Source organism: Pyxicephalus adspersus, chromosome 4 (genome assembly GCF_032062135.1).
Source record: "Pyxicephalus adspersus chromosome 4, UCB_Pads_2.0, whole genome shotgun sequence".
In the NCBI taxonomy this organism is placed as follows: Eukaryota; Metazoa; Chordata; class Amphibia; order Anura; family Pyxicephalidae; genus Pyxicephalus; species Pyxicephalus adspersus.
In genome coordinates, this window is record NC_092861.1 from 21,374,413 (window position 1) to 21,402,009 (window position 27,597).

Below are 27,597 nucleotides of genomic sequence, written 5' to 3' on the forward strand. Positions count from 1 at the left end.
TAGCTCAGGCAGCACATAAAATCAGGCATGCAACCTCTTTCTCCATTGTGCTGCTGGTCATCTTGGCTCACCCCATACAAATGTATGTAAAGTAAATGTTCCTGTCAATTATCTGCAGTAAAACTCCTATTATATCTATAAAAAGTTGGTTTTAGCAGAGTCAGAGAGCCGCAGGTAGTGAATGTGTGCTCTGGGCCGTTCCACTCGCTATCCAAGCTATAGAAAGTGAAAATGATAATAATGACATTTCATGTCTCAACTGCTTGAGAATGTAGCACTGGGATAAGAAAGGAATATATATGCCAGACAAAGCAGCAATAACATTTATTGTTCTGACCTTTTCTGGCTTAGACAGTTTGATTATCCGGATATATTCATAAACTCACTTGCCAGAATAAAAATGAGAGCAACGACAGAATACTAAAAAGAATAAAGATCTCCAGAGGAAGGTGAAAAAAATGGAAGATGATAAATAGAAAGTGTTATATTAGACACTATAAGTAACCCTGGATAGAAGTAATAAACTACATTTGTAAATGAAACCTCCTAACTTTACTTATTCTGTAGTTAATTCTTATATCCGCCACTAAATATTTGCTTTCTATGCCATGCAATCCAGGGCTCTAACCCAAATATACACTTTGTAAGATTAGAGGCCAGCCACTATTCCTTCTTCTTTCTGAGACCACTGGTGATGTATAGGTCTCTCTGTGGATCCTCTGCATGAGCTGGACATCGTTTTGTGACCACTCCCAGCGATGGAAAGAAACCAGCAACTAACATCACCCAACCGGTTCTGTACACCAAAGACTACATTGGTTGATTGATAGGCCATAGAATTCTGGTCTGTCCTGCCCATCCATGCCTACCACTGGGCAGAGACTAGGCAGTATGCCTAAGTTGCCTTGTAATGCCCACTAGTACCAATGATCGATGTAAAAGAAATCCCCACTTGCACAGTTGGCACTAGATCAGGGTTTCTTTTGATTAACTTTTCTCTGACCGCTGTTCTAACCTTTTTGACTCCGTGACTGTGGTGAAAACAAAGAGAGAGGTGAGGCTTACCAACAAGGGTACACACAGGAATAAAAATCTTCTAACCTTACCCCACTCTAGAGATTCACTGTATTGCATATTAAGGCACATTTATTTTTTATACTAACATGCTGTTCGATCAGCAAATTGACTGCATTAAATACCAATAATGCAGGACATACAACAATAATTTAGTATATTCTGTATTACAATTGTAATATATTTATATGTGGAATTTAATGTAATGATCTGAGTCAAGGCAGGAAAATATCCATTATTATTTAGAAGAACCACAAAAATTATCCTGGTCCTAGAGTTGCCAAAAGAAATAAAAATGCAAAAAATCCATACACCATCATTTCAAATGTTTCTATGCTTGATCAGTACAGTCTGTAGTCCTTAAAGGTAGGTAGTGACAGTGCAAATTTAATATGTGTCTCCTTTTAAGTGTACCTGCATTGATATTGAGGTATATAAACTGACTTGTATTTGGTTGCAGATACCTTGCAGCTCAGGGGCCCAAGTGCTTAATATGAATTCCAAGACGAAATCTGGCACATCTTAACCCGTCTTACAACTGTTCTCAAAACTTTCTTATTGCCATGATGGACCTAAAGAATGATGTTGGAGATTGGAGTTGGGGAGAGGTAAGAGACCAAACTTATAAACTAAATTTGCAAAATACTTTTTGCTCATTTAAATGATCACTCAAAACCCATGTTTTCAAATTTGCCTACCCATCATCTACTGACTCTTAAACCCTCACTACTTCCCACCATTACAAATCTCCCCTGCTACTGTGTGTTACTTCTCCCCCCTCCTAGATTGTAAGCTTTTCTGTGCCATGTAATATGTTGGAGCTATCTAAATCCTGTTTAATTAAAATAATAATACATTCTGTGAGTACAATTCCAGTGAATATTCTTTGCCCATCAACGGATGGTTCTTCCTGCCAGCAGATAGGTATACTCCAAGTCTTATTTCAATAATAAATCAAACATGGAAAGTGTAAAATTGACTTTTGTTAATAAAAGTTTTAGTTGATGATGAAACTCTGTATTAATGTTATATAAAGAAAAAATGTACAGGACAGACCTACCGAAACAATTTGATGGAATCGCTTATCTCTTGGATGATAGGGATGGTCCTAAATAGCTTCCCAAACACTCCCTCCCCATTCCAGCTGTTGTAATAACACTGCGTATACCCCATAATAAATGTCTCGATATCTGAAAGATGCATTTTAACATTCTGAGCTTCAACATCAGACAAACACAGTCATCAAAAGGTAAACATCTCTGTGTGGCAAACTGCCTAATAATTTGACTTGAAAGAGTGAAAAACATTTGCCAGCTGATGTTTTGACATCCAGCCTCTAAGTTTACCGCATGCTCGTTACCTTAAGCGCGCTTCATTTTATTGATTTAAATGGCAGAGAAGAATTACAATACACTGAAACATGTCAGCTCTATCCACTTTTATTAATATTTCCATAACCTCCATCGGCAGCACTCGCCTGCTAGTTTACATGCGGATAGAGACACCCTATTAGCAATTTTCGCAATCTGGAACGCTGTTAAATTGCACGACTGTTAACCTTCACAGCCTATCATTAGCCATTATTACTAAACTGCATCTGCATCACTTATTGACTTCTAAATACCGCCTTGATTTATTTAAAAGCTGTTTACTTTAATTTTCAAGGAAGTCATTGTACAACTGCATTGAAAGAGCAAAATAGAATTTCAGTGTACAATGTTTGACAGGGAAATAATCCAAATAGAATAAAAAACCATGGCCGATGGCAACGGAATCGAGCAATATTAAAAGTTAAAATGTTTTAGATGGCTCTGGGTGCATCAAATTAAAGTGCTTTAATAATTGCTTCTGGGAATCTTTTATAGATTTCTTCGTTCTCTTTGAGGACACATGGGGGGTAAGAGATGCATGTGAGTTAATGGTACTGAATAAAACAACGTGGCAGGAAAAACGTACCGACCTCTTTACTGGTGATTAACTACTTTTAAAGTTTTAAATGGCTTGTTAACTGATATGGTGCACAAGAGAACAGGAAAGTCCGGCATGACTATTATTCATTTTCCCCAACGAAGGATCACTTTTATTTTGGAACAATGATGTCACACTGGAATGCCACTCAAATACTTAGATCAATCTATTAGTCCTGCTATACAGTCATTAAACTGCATTAATAAAACAAGTATATCTGGTCAAGGTTTGTTAAAAATATATCTAAAAGTATGTGAACACCCCTCTAAATGGACTTGTGGGGTTTCTAGTGAAGGGTACTGTTATTATGATTACAAAATTTTGTGCACTTCAAATCTTGGGCAAAGTTCAGGGATGGCTCTTTGTGCACAGGTATGCAGGCATGCTGAAACACCAAAACCATACAGATATAGTTTCATGAGTTTGAAGTAAAGGAAAAGAAGTGGCCTGCACAGAATCCAGACCTCAACCCTAGAGAACACTTTTGGGGTTGACTGGAGCTTTAATTAAAAGCGCTTTATATCCAACAATCTTGACTTCACAGATTCTCTTTTGGGTATATTTCTATAAAATTTGTAGTATGTCTTGTATGTTTTTGGGCAGAAGATTGGAGGACAACTGCAAATGATGAGTCCTACGCCTGTGATTTTACAATGTGATGCCCAACAAGTTCAAATAGATGTGATGGTCTACAACCTTGAGCATAATATGAGATAATTATCTGTTACTTGCCCAGTTCAAATCAATATTTATGCCACATCCCAATATATAAACCCCCCAACGAAAAAAAAAGAGAAAGGAAAAAAAAATTGAAATGAAGTTCATAGGTCTCATGGTTGTTTCCTGAGGAACCAGGTAATTTGTCCATGAAACGTGGAAAAATTTCCATTGAGAACCAACCAACCACTATCAATTTACTGAGAAGTGATTGTTTTCTTATCGATTTGTAATTTTAGCATGTAACTATTTGCTGTTAGGACGCGCTCTCTAGGCTTAAGATCCCAGGTGATGCCTAACCACAGGAGGGAGCTCGCGGTAGCACTGGGGTTTCAGGACCAGTGCCTCATGGGTTGCTGCATCCCTGTAGCTGGGATTTTTCTCCAGGCATCCTCTGCACTGAGGCTACACAGCTGAAAGGAATTGTGCTATGTGCAGTTGTTCGCTGAGTGGTTCCTCTTAATCCCATGCTGTCATTGGCTGCTGGGGCTTTATAGCCTCTCTGCTCCCAGTCAGATGTGCCTGTTATAGCGTCTGCTGGGCTTACCTGTGTTGGATTGATTTTTGAGTGTTCTGTGTTACTGACCAGCGCCTGTTTCCTGACCATCCCTTGAACTCTGCCTGGACCGTCCTCACCTTGTGACCCTGACCCTTGTTTGTGCCTTTTCCCTTTGTACTGCACTGGATGGGCCCTTTACCTGTGTTTTTGACTTTGGCTTAATTTTGGATTTCCTGACATTAGGTACTCTGCTTTTGTGGGCGTGGGGTCGGCGGTTGGCCTATCTTCAGACACCATTCTTTACACACCAAGTCCTGGGGGCAACGGAGTGCTGGGAGAAGCAACCAGTCTCCCAAGGCTGAGCGGGGGCTGCTATAGGCGAAGACTGGGGCTATAGATTGGGGGATTGGTGTCTGGGGAATACTGATATTGACCCGGGCATTACATTATAACAGGCCATATAAAAAGAGAAAAAAATCTCTTCATGGAGGATTTACTGGAGCAAGTCAGGAATCTGACTGGTGACGTTAACCAACTGGCACAGCAAGTAAGGAAGGTCAAAGGCAAAACTTCACTCCTGCTGTGGCAGCTGCCCCTCCTGTTTAACCCAAGGTTCCCCCTTCCCGTGAAATTTTCTGCTGAACACTGCCAATTTGGGAATTTCACGCAGTCCTGCAAATTGTATATTTAGTTGCCACTACTCTCATCAGGCACGGAGACTCAAAGAGTGGGCCTGGTCATATCCCTTCTCCAGGGAGATTCCCAGACCTGTGTGTTTAATCTACCACCAGGGGACCCAGCCCTTTTCTCGGTGGATAGTTTTTTTCAAAGCCATGGGACTTTTGTATGCCGACCCAGACCTGACTTCTACTGCTGAAACTAAACTGCGCAGTCTCCAACAAGGTAACAGACGGTCAGAGGAGTATGCCTGTAGAGATTTCCTGAGTTTCTACTGTAAAACATTGCCAGGCTTTCCTGCATATGGGTGCCGCTGGCAGTTTTTTTGGATAAGGCCCTAGCACGCTCTCTGGGAATTCCTGTTGTTAGGTCCTTCAGCAGTTTCATGAGTCTAAAGTTAGTGGACAACCGGGAGAGAAAAAGACTTTGGCGTTACTTGTACGCCATGTGTGGTGGCCGTTCCCTTCATGAGGATACTCGAGCATTTGTAAAGGCTTGCACCACGTGTGCTCAAAGTAAAACTCACGCAGCCCCAGCGGGTACCTTTTAGCCACTGCCTGTCTCCGACAAACCCTGGTCGCATATCACGATGGATTTCATAGTGGAAATACCAGTGTCCAGAGGATGCACTGTGGTTTGGGTGGTGGTGGACCGGTTTAGTAAAATGGTGCACTTTGTACCCATTTACAAACTGCCCACAGCAAAGGAATTATCGCAACTTTTCATTGGGAATATTTTCTGGTTGCCTGATATCCCAGGCAATGTAGTCTCTGATAGGGGGCTGCAGATTGTGTCCTAATTTTTGTGTTCATTTAGGCATTTCCCTTTCCTTCTCCTCTAGTTTTTATCCTGAAACTAATGGCCAGATTGAGAGTACCAATCAATGGTTAGGGCAGTATCTCCGCTGCTTTGTCTCAGGTTGTCAGGAAGAATGGGCGAATTGTCTTCCATTTGCCAAGTTCGTCTTTAACGTTAAACGCTGTACATTCATCGAAAAAAATGTCTCCATTTCAATGTCTTGGCGGACGGAATCCAAAATTCTCTTCCTTGTTTGGTCCCCCCTTCAACATGCCTTTGTTGGAAGATTGGCTCACCCACGTGATTACAATTTGGTCTCAAGTACAAAAAAATTTAAAGCAGGCTTCGGGGCAGCAGAAATGATTTGCTGATCAACATCTTTCCAAAGAGCAAGAATTTGCTCCAGGGGACTTAGTTTGGGATTCCACTCGGAATATTGCCCTTCACCAGCCCTCCACCAAGCTCAGGCCAAAATTCATTGGCCCATACCCTATTGCAGGGAGACTTAATAGTGTAACTTATAGGGTGACCCTGCCTCGTTCTGTTAGGAGTGTTGATTCCTTCCATGTTTCGTTATTAAAACCAGCAGCCAATGCGGCACCTTCCTTGGAGCCTCCCAGAGAGCAGAGAGGCTATAAATCCTGTTTATTAATACATTTTTGTTTGTATGCTGTAAAAATATTTGCCTGAAAAGTCCCTTTAAAATAATTTTGACTTCTTGATCATAATAAGTAGGACTGCAGAAGATATAGAATCAATTCTAGAGGGGGCTTCACAAGACCACAGCAAATCACTCAGCAGAGCTGACTGCTGTAGGCACCTTTCTATTCTCAGGCCAGCTTTTTATTCAGAACTCATATTACTTACAGTTCCTCATATTAAGTAAAAGAATGAGGAACACAAGACAATTCGTATAGCCAGTCCATAGCAACATCCATCTCAGGACAGTTCTCCACTCGCACAGCTCTTCTCATTACCGGAAAACAATTAGGAAAAAACATCACAAAATGTTGTGAAATTAAAGATACAAGCACGATAAAAGCAACTTTTGCTTACCAAGCTATATAAGTGAATTTAGCTGCTTTAATTGATTAGAAATGTTTAGGGCAAAATTTACTTTAGCTACATGACCACAGTGTTAAATCCTGGCATATTTTAAAGCCAGGTGGAGAAAAAAAATGTAGGCAGTTGGCGGCCCCTGTATTGTGGCCCATCTCTTCAGTAACCACCCAAAAACAGCTGGGTGGTGCACCCGGTACAAACGGGCTGGGGATAACACTGGACTATGGTAAACACTACTGTTAAATGCACAGAGCCTCCCCTAAAACATAATGTTAGGATACAACATTATACATCAACATAACAATAACAAAGTATATTCGGTCATGTATTTATTTGAAGAAATGGTCCAGTAACATATCTGCATGTGGCAAAAGTCAGTATTTGATGTGACCTCCTTGTTCAGCAATAATGGCAAAAAAACATTTGTAGTAACTGTTGGTCAGTCCTGCACATCTACTTTTTTTAGGCAGGGGAAAAGAACAGCTTTAGCATGTTGGTGGGTTTCCTCACATTAACCACTCACTTTCGGTCTTTCCACAACATTTCAGTTGGATTAAGGACTTTGCTATTTCAGAACATTCACTATATTCTTCTTTACCCATTCTTTAGACTTGTGTGTTTAGGATCGTTATCTTGCTGTCTCTTCCAATTTCCTTTAGAATTCTCTGCTATAGCTCAGAATTCAATGTTCTATTAATAATGACAAGCTGGCCAGGCACATCTAGCTGTATAAAATAGGCCGAAATCAGAACACTCCCACCATGTTTCACGGATGGGATAAGATTTTATATTGTGGCATTTTCCTTTATTCAAATGTAATACTTCTCTCATTTAGGCCATACATTTCTATTTTTGGTTCATCTGTCTACAAAGCATTCTTACAGTATCCTTCTGATTTGTTCACATTATCTTTAGCAAACCATAGATGCTCAGCAATATTTTAGCGGGGATAGCAGTGGCTTTCTCCTTGCTATACACACCATTACTGTTCAGTGTTGACTTGATGGTGGACTGAAATCAACATTTGCCAATTCAAACAAAGCCTTTGGGTTCTTATTAGTTACCCTGGGTTCCTTTGTAAACTCTCGGACTACTACACACCTTGCAGTTATCTTCGATGGCTGACCAGTTCAGACTAGAGTAACAGTGGTCTTGCATTTCGTCTATTTGTACCAAACTCTTTAGAAATGGTGTGGTAACCTTTTCTAACTTTATGGGTAGACAATTTTTTTTCTGAGGTCCCAAGACACTTTGTTTGAACCATGATACACATCCACAAATCTATTGTATGTGTGATCAGACTTCGTGGGATCCCTGTTCTTTAATTAAACCCAGGTTTCCTACTTACACTTTATTATCATCCCATACATTAAAGACAGCAGACTCTGATGTCACCTTCAAAATATATGATAATTCCCAGGATTCACTTAATTTTACCACATACAGATGGTATTGGAGAATTCAATAAATACATGACCAAATATAATTTTTTAATTTCTTTAAACGTTTTCTTTATCTACGTTTAGCACTTATAAAAATCCGAGGTTTTGGGTCACATAACAGAAAATTTTAAAGGGTGCACAAACTTTCAAACACCTCTGTACTTTTAATACAGTTGCTTATTGTCTGCATTTTATTTGTATCTAATTATAAAGGGAAAAGATAAATGTTAGAAAAAGTGAAGGGCAGCAATATTTCAGCACAGTACATTTGTTCTTGTTCCATCATGTCACATGCTCTTTCAAGTTGACTTTGTGCAAGATAATTAACCCAGCTCTAATGTCCTAACCTTCATGTTTTTCTTCACATAATTCCCAGACCTCAGACGTGCTTTATAAAAGTTAGTAATACGGGCATCACTTTCCCCCAATGTCATTAAAATGTGTCAGTATTAATTAGATGTAATATCCTTGGAGGATAAACAGTTAGAACAGTACAACTAAGACCAGTATTTCAAGATCACACCCTTTCAAAGCATATGAACGTCAGAGTAATTTTGCTAATCACAACTGAAAGAGCTACTTTTTTATTATCAGAATTAAAATTAGATTTCATACACTTTAAAAGGTAACTCAATCAGAGGTATAGAAGTTTCTTTGCTACTAATGATTTGACTTGATGGGCTCTACTTTATAAAGATTTTTTTTCGATGGCAGCCTATGATTTAGTCTAACATTTCTCAACCTTTTTAACCATGGGGAACCTTTTGAATAACTTTTGGGTCTTCAGGGAACCCCTGCTTTAATTATATTCAGAGCTCACAGTAGAGTAGTGGGGTTATCACATATTATATATGTGAAGAATACCTCTTACATTGCTGGCCATTGGGAAGAACATCACCTTTACAAGTAGTCAAAAAGATCATTGGTGGCAGAGGCACAAATTGCTTATAGCTTAAAGAACCCCTAACAACCTCTGGAGGAACCCTAGAATTCCAATGAATCCTGATTGAGAAACACTGATCTAGTCCCATCTTTTAGCTTCACATTTTTGTGTATTTATTGCACTAGACAGATTGACACTCGTTTGCTATGCTGGAGTGATACTTTGTAACCACATTGTGGCAGATGATACATAATCGAATGCTTCGGATGCCACAGGGCTACCATGGCACTAATTAAGGACATGTATAGTTAGAGCTTTAATCACCCCTTAACCTCATGGTTCTCAAATCAATGAAGGTCCCCCATTTATGTACTTTTTCTTATGAGGTCCACATGATGAGGGCATAGATTGCCTTTAAAGAACTGTGAGATAGACTTGGAAATGGCTTACTTGACCGCCTTTTAAAAGCTGCAACTTTTATCTCATGCACCTGGAATAAGTATACAGAATACATTTTCAGTCCATGCCACTTCTGGTGAATCTCTTTACCATTCTGATTAAATGATGTTAAGCCAAATATTTTTTTTTTTTTTTTTAAAGGAGCTCAGTGATGGCTACTGCCATAGATCTCTCATGTCAAGTGTCCTTTTCCTGTCAGAAGTTTTTCTATGGACAAGAGTGAGACCTTGACAAATCCAAATATTTATCTTGTCACGGGAACAAGAATGGGAATTCAAGAAATTAGGTCACTTGATCTGGTTCCACCTGTTATAGGTCAAACTTTATCGAGCTGGGTGGAGACACAGTTTCTAAGAGATAGATATCATATGCCCATGTTCTATTTACCAGCAGTTCTTTGGAGAATTTGGGTGGGGAGCCTGGATGGTGAGGGCGGAATGTGGGCAAAGAAAAATAGGTAAGGAATGGTTGGCAAGGGTATGAGTGCCATACACAAGATGGGTTCAAGTAAGTGAAAACAGATATTGAATATTAAACCTGATGTTAGAGGTTAGGTCCGCTTTAACTTGGCAGATGGTCCCTTACACCCATTCCAAATAAACTGGTGCAGGTCCATTCATTGAAACAGTCTGGGTCTTACTGCAAATAATCCAGTGTTTGTGAATGTGTACTTTAATTTAAAACACAGATAAGAAATCATGCATTCTTAGAAATCACTAGAATTTTTTCCTTTAATTTTTTTTAACACAATAAGCTCTCGAACAATTCACATAAAGACAGATCTCTCTTCAAAAATAAAAAAAAAAACATTCAATTAAACAGAGAAACAGCCGGTCATGCTTTTGTTTCTTTTGGAAACAGCAAAACGTTTTTTCAATAAATTTATAGGATAGAAATGTTCATTCCAAAATATTTGTAAAATCACAGATACAGAAAGGGGTGCAGAATAGGGGATGAGATCACATGTACCTCCTACAAAGAACCCATCCAATGTCACAAGAAGGGGTTCATCTGTAACAGTTATACATAGTCACATCATTAGAAATATAATATATGTCTTACACATTAAGCTGTAAGTACACACACATTTTAAACAACTATTTTAACAAAGTATAAAATACAGGGGCTGTCTTATCGAAACAAAAGCGTGCGTTGGTTACAACCACAGCAAGCACCCAGATCCCCCATTTCTCTTCCATTGCAGCACGGGAGAATGCAACTAGAATGCTGTATCCCTTCCAGAAAAGAAATCTAGGCTGTGGCAGGGCTGTATACATTTTTAGCACTGGTTGGAAACAAAAAACATATTGCAAGTGTAATAGCTCATTTATATTGCAAGTTTATTTAGCAGTTTGTCTTGTGTTTAGCTTTAGGGGGAGCACAATTGGTTGCTGCAGACAAGTTTTGAACAAAACCAGGATGAAAAAGAATTTGTATTTTATTTTAGGTACACAATTATAAAGCTTCTTGTTCAGCTCACAGGATAGCAGAAAAAGTGCAGTTGTGTATTGTAAAGTAAAACACACTTTAGGAAAGATAAGATTTGGGAAATGCAGAAAATGCTTGGTTTACACTTTCTGCATTTTCCAAATCACACTAAGGCAGGTAAACCTTCAGACATTTTATAAAAGACGTTTCCCAAACCCCATTCTTAAGCATCATTACCAATTCACCTTTTTTCATTGGAGGCTCTGGACTGTGCTGTAAATTTCCTGGGCCTTTGACAACACGTTCTACTTTTATTGGAGGAAAGGTCTGAAAAGCACAAATACATATAAGAGCCTCCCAGGGTCCATTCTCATGGGCCACCAATGGGCACATTCTTAACATTTCTAGACCACAACATACTGAAGCTGTCTATAGAAACAGAAAAATAAAAAATGGAGCAAAACAGAGCTGAGGCCCCTAAATGGATATCATTTTACTTCTAGAAATAAATTTGATTTGGTGCTCTGGGAAAGTCCATGTGTCAGCAACAATCTAATGACCAGTGTTGGTGGGACTTAGACTTCAAAAGCAGAATATTTCCATCATTAATTTGTGGCATTCCTGGGAGCAATCAGCAATAATTCTATTTACCTTGTGGTTGACTTCCTACTATTTCAAGGAGCTATCGTATTTACATAGACATATATGAAGAGAAGAACAATTCTGATGTGAAAAAAAAAAAAAAAAAAAAAAAAAAACTTATGAGTGCTGGCCCTTGGGCCATTAACATATGCAATTTCATGTTCTTCAATTACTTTCAGTGGACTTTTCTGCATGTCATGGCACATTGTAATAAATGGTAATGTGAGTAAACATATCAGCACATTAACATGTGTATCAATGCAAAAATGAATTCACTACATACAATAAGGTGTAAACCCAGCCCAGGCAAACCTGAAAAACCGAACTGTTAGCACAATGTCTAAATGATGATTTGTAGCAAAACTGTTTTTGTACATAAAACTGCATCCCCTTCTTCAAAATTAGAGGGGATAGCACTTTGCTGATGGATCCCACGTGCTGCATTCTTCTTCAATTCAGAATATAGACAGAACTGTGCAGTCACCTATGGTGGACATCGGAGATTTATCAGATGATGTGGATTAGAATACATGCATACCATGGGTCACGGGTAGGTGTGTGTACATATACAATATACAAACACTCACACATATAAAACATGTATACTCTTTATTGTGTAATAGGGAACATATAATGTTGTCACCTACCAGTATAGTACATACCTACAAGTTTGTTCAAGGGATATTCAAAGAAAAAGAAAAATCTCTGTTCTGGGCCCATCTGCAAGATAATGGAAAAGAAAGCTTTCCCATGTTTTCTAGAGGGATGAAATTGCAGATTTTACCTACTGTGTCATGCGCTAAAGAACTTTTGATTCCAACTAGTAAAATGCAACAGAAGGACAGGCTGTTTCATAGTGCATTTTGGGGGATAGCAATCCTTTTAACCTAGTTTAGAAAAAAATCAGTATATTTATAGCTACATTTTCTCCAGGCTGTGACAGACCTTTGTAGTCAAAAAAGTGAACCTGAACACAGACTACAGACATTCCATAAGTATTGCCTACAAGATAAAAAAAGCTTTTGAGAAGCCGTCATTGATCTCTGTAGCTGCAAGCATTGTGGAGTAAACAGTCCAATTTTAGGTCTTTGCTGCAGTACAAAAAAAACCCTGTGTCAATGAGCTGTGGGTTTGTGTCAAAAGGACAAATGCAGCTTGGTTTTAAACGCATTCCACTTGCATTTGAGAACATTTTAGGTTGTTTGAGTTCATTAAAGGGTGTATTTTAACTGCATTTGACCTCCCTAACTGCTTCAACCTGCTTTTACGTTCACATTGACTTGTATAAGGAAAGAAACCTTTCTGATTCAGATAAAAGTCAACAATGCAGACCTTAATGGGAAAAGGAGCTGCAATTCTATTGTGAATTTGATGATAAATTGCTCCACAGTATCTGCAGCTACAGAGGTTGAAAGGAATGCACTTTAAAGATCATTTACTAATTGTTATATAAACCATAAAATGTCCAAAGTCTGGGGATGGGTACACCAAGTATGACAGTAGTGTCCCCTGCCACCCAGCTGAAACCTCCATAATTTTAGTGGAAAGATACCTGCTGGGGTCCTATATTATTACCCAACTGGAGGGTGAGTAAACCCCCACATTCCACTCAAACCCAAGCTAATCATGTTGACTGACCCTTCAATTATCGAATATACGGTGATATATTATAAGAATGTGTGTATCTGTACATAACATACATAAGCAGGATAATGACAGTTTAATTACAGAATTTCAAGCAATAAGAATTAAAGAAAAAAATATATACTCTTGTGCTTTCATTGCATTCACTGTAATGTCCTTATCTTCTTTCCGGCTTTTGTTGCAAAGTGAAACAGCTATCTATTTTATCTCAGTATAACCAAGTTCATATAGTGTCATGACGTTACTGTCAGAACAATTCCACGTGTGTAAAATCCGAGCGGCAACAGTGCATCATTCTTATGTGTTTCCGTCTCCACATGTAAACATTCCTGACATCAGATGCAATATAGGAAAGGAATGTCATGTGTACTGGTAAAATGGAATAGGGAGCAAGGCTGTTTTCTCTCTAATACATAGAAAACAATCTGGCACGGGCTGGATATCCGCTAACAGAGGAATGACTGAGAAGGCATTCACTTGCAAGCAAAGCTTGATTGACAAGCCAGTGTTTGGTTGCGGCTGTCCGTAAGTATGGAGTATAATTAAAACTGGCTTGTGCTGCTTGGGTCACATTGTAACAATCGCACGATTGAGGGATCGCTCTTGGCACCTTTAATAAATTCTTCAAGGGAAAGCTTACCTAGAGAAAAAAACAAGACAGTCACAAATTCAGTAAAAAGCAACATTTGTTCCATACATCAGTTACTGCTTTTCCAAACCTTGGAGAAGATACCCCACCATTGTGCACAGCATAATCTTGTAAAGTTTGGGATTGTATTTGGCTTAAAGAAAATGTATTTGGCTTAAAGAAAATGGAACGCTGGTAGCCAACTACCCTTAAATAATTACTCTCTAAAAGCACAATATAGAGAGATGCTTACGCTTTTCCTGTGTTCATTGCAAAAGGTGCTATTCCTCAACCCCACAAAACTGGTCTAGTCTTTCATATCACATACAATGCAGGACCAGAGGTGACAGCTACACTGAACATGATAATATTATTACATAGTACTTATCTATCGCCATCATATTACGCAGCGCTGTACAAAGTCCATAGTCATGCCACTAACTGTCCCTCAAAGGAGCTCTCAATCTAATGTCCCTACCATAGTCATACGTCATTAATGTAGTCTAAGGTCAATTTAGGGGGAAGCCAATTAACTTAACGGCACAATTTTGGGGTGTGGGAGGAAACCCACGCAGACAAAGGGAGAACCTACAAACTCCATGCAGATAGTGTCCTGGCTGGGATTCTAACCTAGGACCTAGCGCCACATCATGAAAATGACACATCCCACAATGTATATATTTACAAACATTAGCTTAGGGACTTTAAATGCATCATATCATACCTTATAATTCACAAAAACATTAAAATGTCAGCAATATTTTTTTTTAATACAAAAATTCTCAAAACATATGTCTCAGCATATGACTTCCCAAAAAAAGTTCATGTTGCTGTACAGTTGCAATCTCATTGTAATTTCTCCATGCGTTTCACAAATTCTGAGGATGCTTCATCAGGGGTCACAATGAGATTACAAAATTCAGAATAGAATCATCAGCCAGCACAAGCTTTCCCAAATACAGAGTGTCAGCAAAGTACATGCAGAGAGACGAACGAGAGACCAGTGTGCAACCAAACTGGTGTCATTATTCAAATGGAGACATAGGTGACCAATGTTAGTGCCTCACCCACTGCCATCAATACAACATACTCCTCATGTCTCCACAAAAACTTCCAATGCGGATCTGATTCTGCTTCCTTCTTCATGTTTGCAATCATCAAGATGGGCAGCTACTTGATGAGAAAAGGAAAGAAGTTTTGCTGTACCAGTATCCCAGTGTCTGGGAAAAGGTGGCAGAACTATGGATCAGAGTACAGCTTTAAAGGACAGGCGTTGCAGACAATTCCCTCATATAAAGGAGGCAAGCAGCCTCTGGATATTCATAAAAAGCACTTCTAATCTTGTTTGGCTGTGCCAGGAGGACAACTCCCACGCAGGTGCATGTGAGTTCATTCATTCCTGGCAACTAACACGTGCGAAGTTCAGCTTTTTTCATAGTTCCTCAGTGCAAGCAGGTAAGATGGATTACTGCAGAAGTGACATGGTCTGTCCCTTTCTGCAATATCCACATGTCTGATCCTGTATTTTGCAAAGTGCGACTTTAGTTTTACTTTACCAGTTTGTCCATTCAGAAGAATGTTAGTGTAATACCCACCCCAGGTGTGTATAGTTACCCTTTTTTTACTTCCTTATTACTCCATTCAAATGCTACAACCATCAAAAGAACCGTAAATGAAAAACCCTACATAAACACGAAAAAGCTATACAGGAGTGAACCTTAGCCTAATACTGATGAGAAGAAATCTCTATTCAGCAGTAAACCCCCAATGTCACTACTGCTATGAAAACCAAAATAAAAAGTCTGTTATCGTGTTTGCAAAAACTGGATTTTCTGTAGACCTGAACTACAGCTGAAATCTGAAATCATTGTCTCAATTCTAAACAGTCCTATAATTTTGGTTTGAATTAGAAGTAGTTTGTGCACATCATACCATCATTATTTGTGTCCATCTGCTTAAAGATTTTGTCTGTTCTCTTCTCTGGTGTAGATTCGTCCTCTGGCATTTTCATCACAGATGATACCATCTTGTATATTGCCTGTAAGAGAAGCAGAATATGTGGATGAAAGAAAAATGAATATTCGTAACTTTTACTTATGTGCTCTTAAAACCTTAAAAAGTTGTACTCCTAACAGAATGCTAAACACACAGTGGAAATTGTTTTACCTGCCAACTGATCTAACATTTTATTGTTAGGCAGGCACCTGAGCTCTGATAGTTCTTTGAGGTTTAATTATATTTAGGTATGAATTGGTCTCTTAATTATTAGTGGATACTATATATAACCTTATGCTTAGTTTTGTCATATGTATTTGAATGTGCTGGCCTTTGAGCAGGCCAGAAAAATCAAGCACTGAGAACTTGAAAATTAGAGCATTTACATACTCTTTTAAATACAATTTAAAATAAGCCCTTAATACCCTGTATCTACTGGCACTGTGAATTGATTTACAGTCACAATTTAGACTCAGCAGCTCAGCTTCCCCTGCTATTAGCTGTGACTCCATAGAGCAGCATGCACAGCTCAGCATTGGTTTCCATGATTGGAAAAACAACCTAGCACTCAGATGGACAGGAAGAGGAGGAGAAGAATGCAATTTACATTTCACACATGGTGATAGACTAATGTGATGGCAAACTTTTTGTTTACTTAGAATCTTAACCCAAGAGGGTTTTGGTGGCTGCAGACCACAGGCAATACAATCAACAAGATGTTAGTCCTCTAAAAAAATTCTTTATATGACAGCACAACCATTGTTACCACTTGATACTTATAATTTAACATGCCATAATTTGTTTGCATGCTAGATGGCAGCACACAGCAACAGACAGAGGTCATTATATTCCATTTCCTAATATGCATTTATCATTTTATAACAAACTATAAATAACAAAAAAAAACAAAAGCAAAAATCAAAACAGGCTTAAGTAAAGGCAGATTTTGTCACATGACCAAAACAAAACTTAATTGGCAACATAAATGTAACCCTTACATAAAAATGTAAAAGCTTCTCGGTTTTCTTCCCGATTTTTTAAGCTTTGTGAAAAGCTATAGGCAGGTGGTGACCCCTCTACTGTGACCCAACGTTTTAGTAACTACCCAAAAACATCCAAGTGGTTACTCAGTGGTGGGTGGAGCTCCCGGCTAAAAGGGGCTGGTTGAAAACACTGCTTATGCTGGCTTCGGACTTCTGAGAGTCCTTTTAAAAGATAATCTGTGGCTGCTGCTTCATGTTATTTAAATACCATTTAATGTTGTTATGAATTCATTAAATTATCACTTTTCTAAAGGCAGCTATTGTTCCTGTCCAATTATGCCTTGATATAACCTTTTGGGTATCCACCTGTACAGCAGCAATTAGACTGGGGATGGAAGGGAAGTGGTAAGTTGTACTCAATTATGAGCCAACTAAGCACATGCCAAAAATTGATGAAAGAGGAAGAATCCTTTATTCTGGTGCTTCTTCTTGACAGCCAATCACAGCTTTGGAACGGAGAGGTGACCCTGCCTAATGCAGGAGAGCCACAAACAGGGCTCTGCTGCCTGGAAGGGTTTGTGTATAATGTCATATCTGGCTTGCCAAAATTAAAACTCATTTGGCAGGTAAAACAGCCAGTTAAAACTGTGCTAAAACATAATCATTTTTTAATGGATTTCAAAGGTAAAGGGTTCACATATATTTATAGTTTCAGTTGTAGATAGTGGAAAGCACAAAAACCTACATTTTCATACGTGAGTGCTTTCCTTTACATTCATGAGATGTCTGAAGTGATCTATTAACCAATAAAACATAAGTGAACTCTCATACCCCTAACCGAGTAGGATTATTAGCCACAAAAATATTCTCAGTGGATGGTAATTGGGAAGGCTTGGCTGTAAGGTTGGGATGTTTGGTCTATAGGAGAGTAAGGAGTTACCAAATGCAAGATTAAGTTTCAGGTTGTACTTTCACTCTCAAAAAGTGGCTTCTTAAAGTGAAAGACAGCCATTGTGCAGATGCTATGCAACACTATGCATTGACAAGGTTTCACAAGATCAGGATGAAAACTCAACTCAGGCTGGTCTTACCTGGACAATTTCTAACATCTCTCCACGACTTATATATCCATTCCCATCAAGGTCATACATACTAAATGCCCACTTCAGCTTCTGTTCTAGTTTTCCCCGAGAAGTGACACTTAATGCAATTATAAATTCCCGAAAGTCAATCGTCCCATCTCCATTCGTGTCAAAGGTGCGGAATACATGTTCTGCAAACTTCGATGCATCACCGTAGGGAAAGAAGTTTGCATAGATCTTCTTAAACTCTTCTACAGTGAGATGTCCGGTGGGACAATCCTTCAGGAAGCCCTTGTACCACTCCTGTAACTCATGGTCGGTGAATTCTGTGTTTTCTCGTAGATCTTGCAGAACTTCAGGTCGCAGTTTGCTGTTCTGCTTTCCCATGCTGAGCTTTCTCCAAATGTAAAAGCTAGAAAACATAAATGAGATGCTTAAATTCTTTATAAAAGCAAAAGCAACACAAAATGTTTGCATTATTGGGTGTGTGCTTACTCTAGTTCAGAAAGGAAAGTATTGAGCTCAGTGGTCAGAAAAACAGCTAGAAAACTAGAATTTGCAGATACAGATAGAAATAATATGAGAATTGGGAAAGTAAAACTTTAAGGCAAAATTTTCTGCATGTTATGTCCATACCTCCTTGCCATATAACCTTAAACATAAGAAGGGAATGCGGATAGAATAAAAACCCTTATCGATGTGATTGGGGAATCTTTTGGCGACTAGGGAAAAGAGTAAAGGGGTCCATGTCTTAGGTACAAAATATTAAGGAAGATACCCCCCACCTATATGAAAAACGTACAACTTTTTTTGGTAGAAGGTTACTACAATTAGGATTGAAGTATGAGGAACATGACTAAAACATTAACTGAAGGGGTGCTGTAGGAAGCTGTATTTGGTGCATTTGGTTATTACTTTGAACTGAGGATGGACAAATCGGAGAAAAGAATTGACATTTATGGGAGGTTCAGATATGCCTATGAATCAGGCAGTCCTGTGACATTTTTCAAACACTTCCTAAAGAACCAGCGGCTGTATACTTGTACTGATACTGCTCACTGCTGCTGTAGGACGACACTACCATATGTAGCGTCTCCTGAGAGGCAGCAGTTGCTGGTGTTAGGAAGCAATAAATGCACCGCAACCTCATTACAATTGTGGGTCTACCCTAGGAATACGGACTTTCACAGCAAAATATTTTTATGGCATGTTTTGTTGCAATTAAAACCACAAAATGTGTTTGTATATTGTTTGGGCTTCTACTGTCACTTTTTTGGGATCTAGGTCCATTTGTGCACAGGTCAAATCTCTGTTTTTTTGTGTTATGCTAATGTTGACCCAGCCTGTCCCTCTTCAGTCTCCACTGCCTGACTACGAAACAGAAAATCACAGTGACGGGCCTTGGGAGGCATAGGGTAAGCATCCATACAAGTGCACCACGTTTGCTAAACTGACATGAGAGCACTTAAGAGGTGCCAGCTACTCGTTATGCTGCATTTATCAGATTAGGCAAGTGTAATTATATGTAATATGGTTACCCTAGATGCCCTAATCCAGGGATCTTTTGCACTATGGACTGGTTTGCAGGCAAATTCCCATGGACTTCTATAGGGGCCAGAGCCGATTTGGCTGCCTGCTGAGCAGCATTCCTGTTTATCTAATTGACCAAATGCAACTGAATATTTGTACCTCTAATAATATGAGTAAACTATTAACATTGCATAGTACATTCTGTGTTCAATGCTTACAATAAACATTTTGCAACTGTTTTTGAGTTGGTAAATCCCTCACTAAACTACAACAGACACAAATAGGGCCAATAAATCAGTCTCATGTGTAATGATATTTTAAGTCAATACTTCTCTACAGGGATTATAGGAGTATACCACACATTAATGGTCCACAGACGACCTGTTTTACTCCCACTTGGTCTCATCACTGCAGAATGGCTTGTTATGATTCACATGTAAAGTGCTATGGAGATGGCCTTGCTAAGACAACGCAGAGAAAAGGAGATTTCCAAGCTGCACATAACAGGGACAATTAAAGAGGCTTTCAAAAGACCCTCCCTGGAGAAATACAAGAGGAATTAACAGGATTTCCAGGAGAAAACAGAGTGGAATTAGGTGAGATTTCTTCAAGCACTTAGAGGCTTGTCGTATTTCATTATTGGGAGATCTGTGCCTTTTAGGTTCATGGAATGTCAACAAATCAAGGCAGAGACACAAAAATCAACACTACTAGGTACTTTTACGGCTGAGAGGGATTCAGTTTATTTTAAAGTGACCCGCAAGCCCCAAAATCAAGTGTGCTGAAAGAGTTTGCATTGTCTTTCTCCGATTGATATGAGCAGGAGAAAAACATACAACATCTGCAAGTGTGTTAAAGTGCTGGATTTTGGTGTTCCTGGGGTACTCTGGAATTAAAATAAACATGAATGCACTGGAGGTGCTATAGGAGCTTCAGCCAGAGCTCTGGTACAAGAAAACCCTGCCAACTTATTAGTCAAAGTTTGCTCTCTCCATAACTTTGAGCCGCAGAAATGGAACAGAAGTAGGAGGGGGTGCTGAGAAGTTCCTGGCTTTGCCCACTTCCCACAAATTAAATAGAAAAATGAGTGTGGAGGCATATGACAGCCTAATCTCTTAGTATGTAACTGTACAAATATCAGGTCTTTGCCATTCTTAAAACTGTTTTTTCTTTTAGTGAGAAGCTGTGATGGCAGAGGCACAAGCAAGTTTCACGTCCTCGGAGTTACGAGCAGTCATGAAATTTTTGTTTCTCCAGGGAAAGTCAGCAAAGGACATTCACACTGAGATGTCACAAACACTGGGGGAGAAGTGTACTCCCTACAGCAGTCAAAACCTGGATATCTTGTTTCAAGACTGGGCATTTCACCATTGACGATTAGCCCCGCAGTGGGCGCCCCCCAACCTTAACTGACCCGACAACCTGCGATGCTGTCCATGAGCTGATTATTGTGGACCAGCGAATATCCACAAAAAGATAGCCCAGATACTTGACATCTCACGGGAGAGTATTGGGTTTGTTGTCCCCACTATCCTAGACATGCCCAAGCTTTCAGCGAAGTGGGTCCGAAATGTTTGAACAGTGATCAGAAGGAACGAGTTGAAGCATCCAAAGCCATTTTGGCCCATTTTGAAGCTGCACAGGACTTTTTGGCTAGGTTAGTGACTGAAGATAAAACCTGGCTGGAACAGTCAAAGGAATGGCGCCACAGCGGGTCCCGCGGCCGAAGAAGTTCTGAACCCAGAAAATCGGCCAAAAAAGACACGGCGTCCCTTTTTTGGTACAAAGTATTCTGTTGGTGGACTACCTAGCTCAGGGCTCTAGTATCACCAGACAGTATCATGCTAACCTCCTGGACCAGCTGAAGGGGGCAATTAAGACAAAATGCCGCGGAACGTTGACTAAAGGGATCCTTTTGTTTGCAGGACAATGTACCTGCGCACACGTCCAACGTTGTGGCTGCCAAATTAAACACCCTGGGTTTCCAATTGGTCCACCACTCCCCGTACTCACCTGACCTGGCCCCCTCGGACTATTTTCTGTTCCCAAATTTGAAGAAACACCTGAAGGGGCAACGTTTTGAGGACATTTCTGACGTCAAAGATGCTACTAAGAACTGGTTTGCGGCCCAAAGGACTTTTTTACAACTATGCTGTACCAAGTGCATCAGTCTGGGGGGGAATATTATGAATAAATGTGTTATTTCATAACTCTGGCTTTCTTTTTCCTGGGCAAAGCCAGGAACTTCTCAGCACCGCCTTGTATACAGAGTAACTCTGAATTTACTGTCTTATTATGGCTGCACTCTAGGACAAGCAAATATCTTGTACATACTAGAGGCAAGTGTATTCTTACGTGGATCTAGGTGGGCTTTTCCCTGCCCCAATATCTGTTCAATAAGGGTGCGGCTTTTATATTTAAGACTGGTCACTACTACTTTATTTGTGCAGGGAGTCTAGTCTTGTTTCTGCCCCTCTACCCCCCTTATTTACCCACAAGTAGCAGATGGGTCTAACTGGATCTCTCCCACAGCTTTGATCCAACCATATGCAGAGAGTCATGTCAATGTCACTGCTACTTTTACAAAGTCATACCTGGTTTCCCAAAGGCATTTGGTGCCAACAAAGCGGATTTGCAGCTGCCAAGGAATATATTTCAATAAAAGTTCTGTGCCTAAAATTGATTTTTAAAACAAAAACTTCAGTTCGGGATACTTAGACCCCATCCACGTTGCAGTGTATCCAGTAAAAGATTTCCATTTTGTAGAAACCATACGTGAGGGGAATTACCTTGTGTTATTTGAAAATTTCCCTTTATCTGTTCTGGTGCAACTCTAAAATTTTGAATGTGTCCTGGTGACCATTTATATATAAGCAATAAAACTTGAGAGTTTATAATGCTTTTTTATTCTACTCCAAAAGGAGGTGGCACTATGCAAACACCTAATATCAGTCAGGTTGCTGGCATTTATGAAGGAGGTTAGCAATGGCAACTCTTCTTGCACAGCTCGGTTTCTATTATGAAAAGTGATGTATTGCTATTTTAGTTCCAAGTTTGCTTTAAGAAGCTCTTCTGTCATCTAATTTCGTTACATTTCACATCAGAGGATACATTATTCCCATTCCTACAACTCAGAGAAAAGCATGCAATGGCAATTAGAGATTCAAAAACCTCATGTATCAATGGTGTATATTTTCCGCATTATGGACACTTTAGCGTTTGCAGTTTGACAGCACAACAAATTATTAGCCCATCTATAAAGCGCAGGAGAGAAGCGCTGTCTTGTCGGCGATGGCTCTTTCAAACATACTCTTTCAAATTAGTGGCTTCATTTGAGGTTTTTCCGTGTCCACTCTATTTGCAGATTCGCTGGGCTAGGAACAAATCGTGTTGCTTTTCAATTTTCTAATGGTAAGATGCTGCCAAATACACATCCTGTTCTGGGGCTGCAAAACAGCACTTAATGCAAAAATACACAGCTGCTCATCAATAAAATAGAAAACATACGAGCAGGAAATTAGACCCTCCGTGGCCATTAATTAATTAAAAGAAGCCAGCTGCGCATATGCAAATGCATTCTGAACCAGTGTACAAACTCCGTGTGGCTCAGATACGTTTAAATGGAGCTTTCATTTTCTTTTCAAAAGGTGGCTGAATATACTTCATTCAAGTCAAAGGATTTCATTCACTTTAGGTTGATTAAAAAACAGATTATATTGTGCAGAAACATTGATGTCACAGTAGTGTAATCTGTTATGGCTAAAACACAGTTCCCATTTTGGCTTTTTTTTTTTGGGTAAGCTATAACCGGAAGGGGCCTCATGCGGCAAAATATCAGTATAAGGAAATGTTATTTAACAGCCACCAGTTAAAGGATAGCAAGGTTTTGGTTCTCTCACAGGGTGATCCAGCAAAGCCAATGAGTTGTATTTTATTTTCTTGCCGATTTATTTATTTTTATTTTATTTGTGAATGGAATATGCAGGAGAAGAAACATACACCCAAAACTGGTTAGCAAGATAAAGTTTTGTTTAGGCTGGATGGGAAGAAGCTGTAGACGGGTGGCGGCCCCCGTATTGTGATTCAAGTTTTAAGTAACCACCCAAAAACACGCGGGTGTTGCACCCAGCCAAAAGGGGCTAAGGAGAACACTGTCTAGAATCTAGATCCCCCTTCCCACCAGGAACCATTAATCCTTGTGTGGTCTATAATGCAAATCTTTCATGAAGTCCAGCCCTGGCCTATTTACCTTCTGAACTTCACCCATAAAAATTATTCACCATCAGTGAACTTTAGGAGGGCAGATCAGGAAACCAAAACCGTATTGTTCAGGTTCATTGGAAGCTCTAGGAGCTGTCAGAGTATATATGGTCACTTCAAGGCACCAACTTCTCATGTCTGCTGGCAGTTTGTAGCATCCAAATGAAGAAGGGGCCATGGTAAATTTGCCAATAGCCTAATTTTCTGATTGGCCATAAACATGGAACTAATAAACAGCAGGTCAGTATGATCACCGTTTTAGGAACACCTTTTTAAACCTACCACGGCTTCACCACATAAGGGCTATTCCAGAAAAAGGGGGTGATCAATATATATTAAAAGGCCCCAATTACTGGGATACCAAAGTAAGGCCACTAACATTCTGCTATAGACGTTTCTTTTAAAAATAGACACTAGAAAGTTTACAGACTTTAACGGAGCAGAATAAAGTATTTGTGTGCAACCCTTAGGTGGAGCCAAAGACTATTCTACTTTCTAAGAGAATATTGAAAAAAAAATTATAGGAAACTAAGTTGCTGGTAGCAGCAATATATGATTTCCAAGCAAAAATTACAAATTGAAGCTACTGAAACTTTAAAATAAAAGTAGTGGTTAATAAACCAGGTTCCTAAAATAAAACTAATTTCTCTCTAGCAGAAATCTTAATGTGGGGGCATGAATCTTGTTTCTCTTCTGCCACAAGATGCACTTGGGACTCCATTAGCTGTTAAGTGCCAGGGTGAATTGTTTTTTTGTACTCGGTTACGAGCAAAGGAAATATACGCTGACCTGAGGCAAAAAGGAGAACGTAGATGTATGAGCATGCAGCATTCATTCTGCTCATTGCTCTCATACTCATTGTCAAAACCTCAGCACCCAAACTCATAGGAACTGAGAAAATCTGTTCCGCAAACACCTGACATTCGTGTAGTACACAGGCATAAAGCACATTTGTGTAAAATTACCTAAATTATTATCTGCAGAGTTTGTAGCTAATCCTAAAAGGAAATTTGTAATGTTTTATGTGATACGCAAGTCTAACTTTCATGATACACTGCATCACTTTGATCATAACATATTGGGATTGGCATCTAAGGATTTGCCGATTTATTATTTGCTTACAATTATTACCTATCCTGAGCCAGAACTGAGAACTGCCACAACCAAATGATGTGGTTTTCCTGCATACTGATAACAAGGTGGGGGGCCGCTAATAAGAATACCAAAATAATGGGCGGCTGCACTGGGCTGAGATATTTATTTTCTTTCAAATCACATTTCTAATGAAACCCTCAGTCATCCGTCACAGACACTGGTTTTCAAAGAAACTATATAAAATGATGGAGAACCTGGGCTAGGAGCTTGATCGGCTTTAACTGGTTCTTTAATACACAGCAGAAGTAGTTATTGAGCCATTTTTAAATGGCTTTTAACAGCACCAAATTCCAATAATTCTATATCAATTCTTCATCAATTATTTATAAAAACAATTATACATTAAAAACAAAAAAGGTGGTGTAGACAAAAGACTAGAGTATACAATTTTTGTTGTTCGTGCTAATGTACATATTACAATAATTGTCCCATTTTCATTTAAACACGTTTCGCAATTTATAAATTGCTTCCACAGGAGGCATGGGACATCAAAAAAGCAATTGTTCAATCTCTTTGATTCTTATGTCAATCAGGTCAACATGGCAGAAGTAGAATCAGAGCACACTGCCAATGTACTAGTCATTCAGTAGAAAACACATTGGAATACAGAGAACATTCCTAACCGTGCTCTACTCTGCAGTTCTAATGGTAAACGAATACAGAAGCACAGAGGGGAAATAGTCACTTTATTTATAGAGCTTCACTTCTTCCATTGCTTATCATAACTTGTAAAAGAGCAATTTACACATCCAGGAACCCACCAGGATTCCACACGTTTTTTTCCAGCCACATCCCATAATGGTTATGTCATTTATATTATCACCTAGTGCAAACTATTACCAAGTCATCACAAAATGCTTATCACTTAACACAAAAGTTCTAAGAAAATGGACATGGGAGAAACATGGACTGCTGTTCTCACCTCCTAAAAATACTAGCTGTCCGACAAACCTAATATTTACATCAATTTTAAAACTGACCCAGCACATGCCTGCAGGTTCTGCATTTTATTTATCTTGTTCTATGTACTTAATATAATAAGCTAGCAGCTCAGGTTAGCATTACACAAAGCCAACGAGCATTCATAGAAGTCAGCAATGGCAGCCATCATATTATAAAAGCCCAAATCCAGCTTGACAAATTTACTGAGCTGTGTAAGAGACAACTATTATTGTACAGGATCGCCGAACATCAGGAATAGTTCCACAATATCATGGAAATGCTATTTGAGCCTTACTAAAGACCTCTTTTTGAAAAAAAAAAATACAATAAAAATTTTTTGAAACAAAGACAAGCTGTGGCCAAGTGGACCATTGTACGCTAACAAGAATTACCAAGAGTCAGGAACAAATAAATATGTAAAATATATGTCCGCTTATCAGCTGTGTCGGTCTTTACACGTTTTTATTGTCCCCCCTCCGATTTATCTCTCGCGGTGACTTTGCCACTAACATACATTCTGTCCTAAGATGACAATGCCTTGTCAGAGGTGAAATGTACATTTGTAGTAATGAATAAAACACTGCACTTATTTGTATTTCTATATATGGAGTTTACCATTAAGTCCAAATGTATTAATGTGTCCATGAGATTTGACAGGTAAACCAGCAATGTTCTATTTCTAGAATACATAAAAGGATGTGTCTAAATGCTGATCTTTTCTCTTCTTACAACTGACAGGTGCTATGCTGTTATAAACAGTAATCCCTTGCAGTTTTCAATTATCTAAAAAAAAAAATGGACATTTGTATTTTTTATGTTTTATTAATAAAACAAAAGTTGTATTCTAATAAATTCCTATATTCTGAATGACAATTTTCGCCTTTGTATTGCACCAAATTCACGAATTGTACTAGAGACGGAAAAAAAAGGGAAGCGCAGGGTGACGTCAGTGTAGTGTTAGCTTGTATGAGAGGTTTTGAGCCGTACGCCAATACCGATTCTCATCCGATTGTTTTATTTGTTTATATCTCAGATGTTTTTGAAGGCAAGTATGACCTTAACTGTGTATTTTCTTTAACTGTTAAATTTAATGGCATCAATTAGTTTGACTTTGATAACTACCATTTCTTGTTTGGTCTTAGATTTTAATGAAATAAATGAGAAAAACAATTGAATATTTTGAATTTCTTTAGTAAAACCAAAGATAATGCAACTAGTTATAACACTGGTCAACAAACATTTTTTTGCCAAGGTCATTTTAGGTTATGTTTGATGCACAAATTCCAAATACAGTATTGGTTTTGCAAGATTGGCTCTAGTTTTTGAAATAATGACCTCAATAATAACCTCATAGAAAATAACGAAATATGAAAATTAAGCAAACTTAAACTAGGTATGCCTACGTATACAAAATAAAATTTTTGAAATACCTAATGTCAATGTATTCTATATTCATTATATTTACAGAACTACCGTAAATCACAAAGAAATCATTGAAAAACTCTGTTTGTATGATTTCCTTTTTTTGCTGATGATCAGGACAATCATGTATGTTGATGGCTCAAGCAGCAGTCTGCCATCGTGTGTTCATCCTATCTGCCCCGATACCTTTTTTCCACCACCTTTATATTATGATGGAACCTCTCCCCTTGTTCCTCACTGAAATCGCCAGGTTTTCTAGAAATTTTTGCAAATGGCTATGGAGATAGTGTACCTTTCTGCTCCTAG

General features: G+C 38.9%; 1 protein-coding gene and 1 long non-coding RNA gene across 4 annotated transcripts in view; one reads left to right on the plus strand and one right to left on the minus strand.

The window, feature by feature from the left end:
• The window catches only part of LOC140328160 (uncharacterized), a 94,683-nt gene that overhangs the window by 45,124 nt on the left and 21,962 nt on the right, over positions 1–27,597 (plus strand). The window contains exon 2 of the long non-coding RNA XR_011920241.1: positions 1,535–1,682. This is a non-coding gene — a long non-coding RNA (uncharacterized lncRNA). The remainder of the gene's footprint in view (positions 1–1,534; positions 1,683–27,597) is intronic.
• Positions 10,284–27,597, minus strand: part of HPCAL1 (hippocalcin like 1) — a 106,189-nt gene continuing 88,875 nt past the window's right edge. For all 3 annotated transcript variants that reach the window (XM_072407537.1, XM_072407536.1, XM_072407538.1), the window contains 3 exons: positions 17,992–18,394; positions 15,855–15,960; positions 10,284–13,934 (listed from right to left, as the gene is read on the minus strand). In XM_072407537.1, the coding sequence (XP_072263638.1) occupies positions 13,837–13,934; positions 15,855–15,960; positions 17,992–18,369 (582 nt within the window). In that variant the 5' untranslated portion in view covers positions 18,370–18,394 and the 3' untranslated portion in view covers positions 10,284–13,836. The remainder of the gene's footprint in view (positions 13,935–15,854; positions 15,961–17,991; positions 18,395–27,597) is intronic.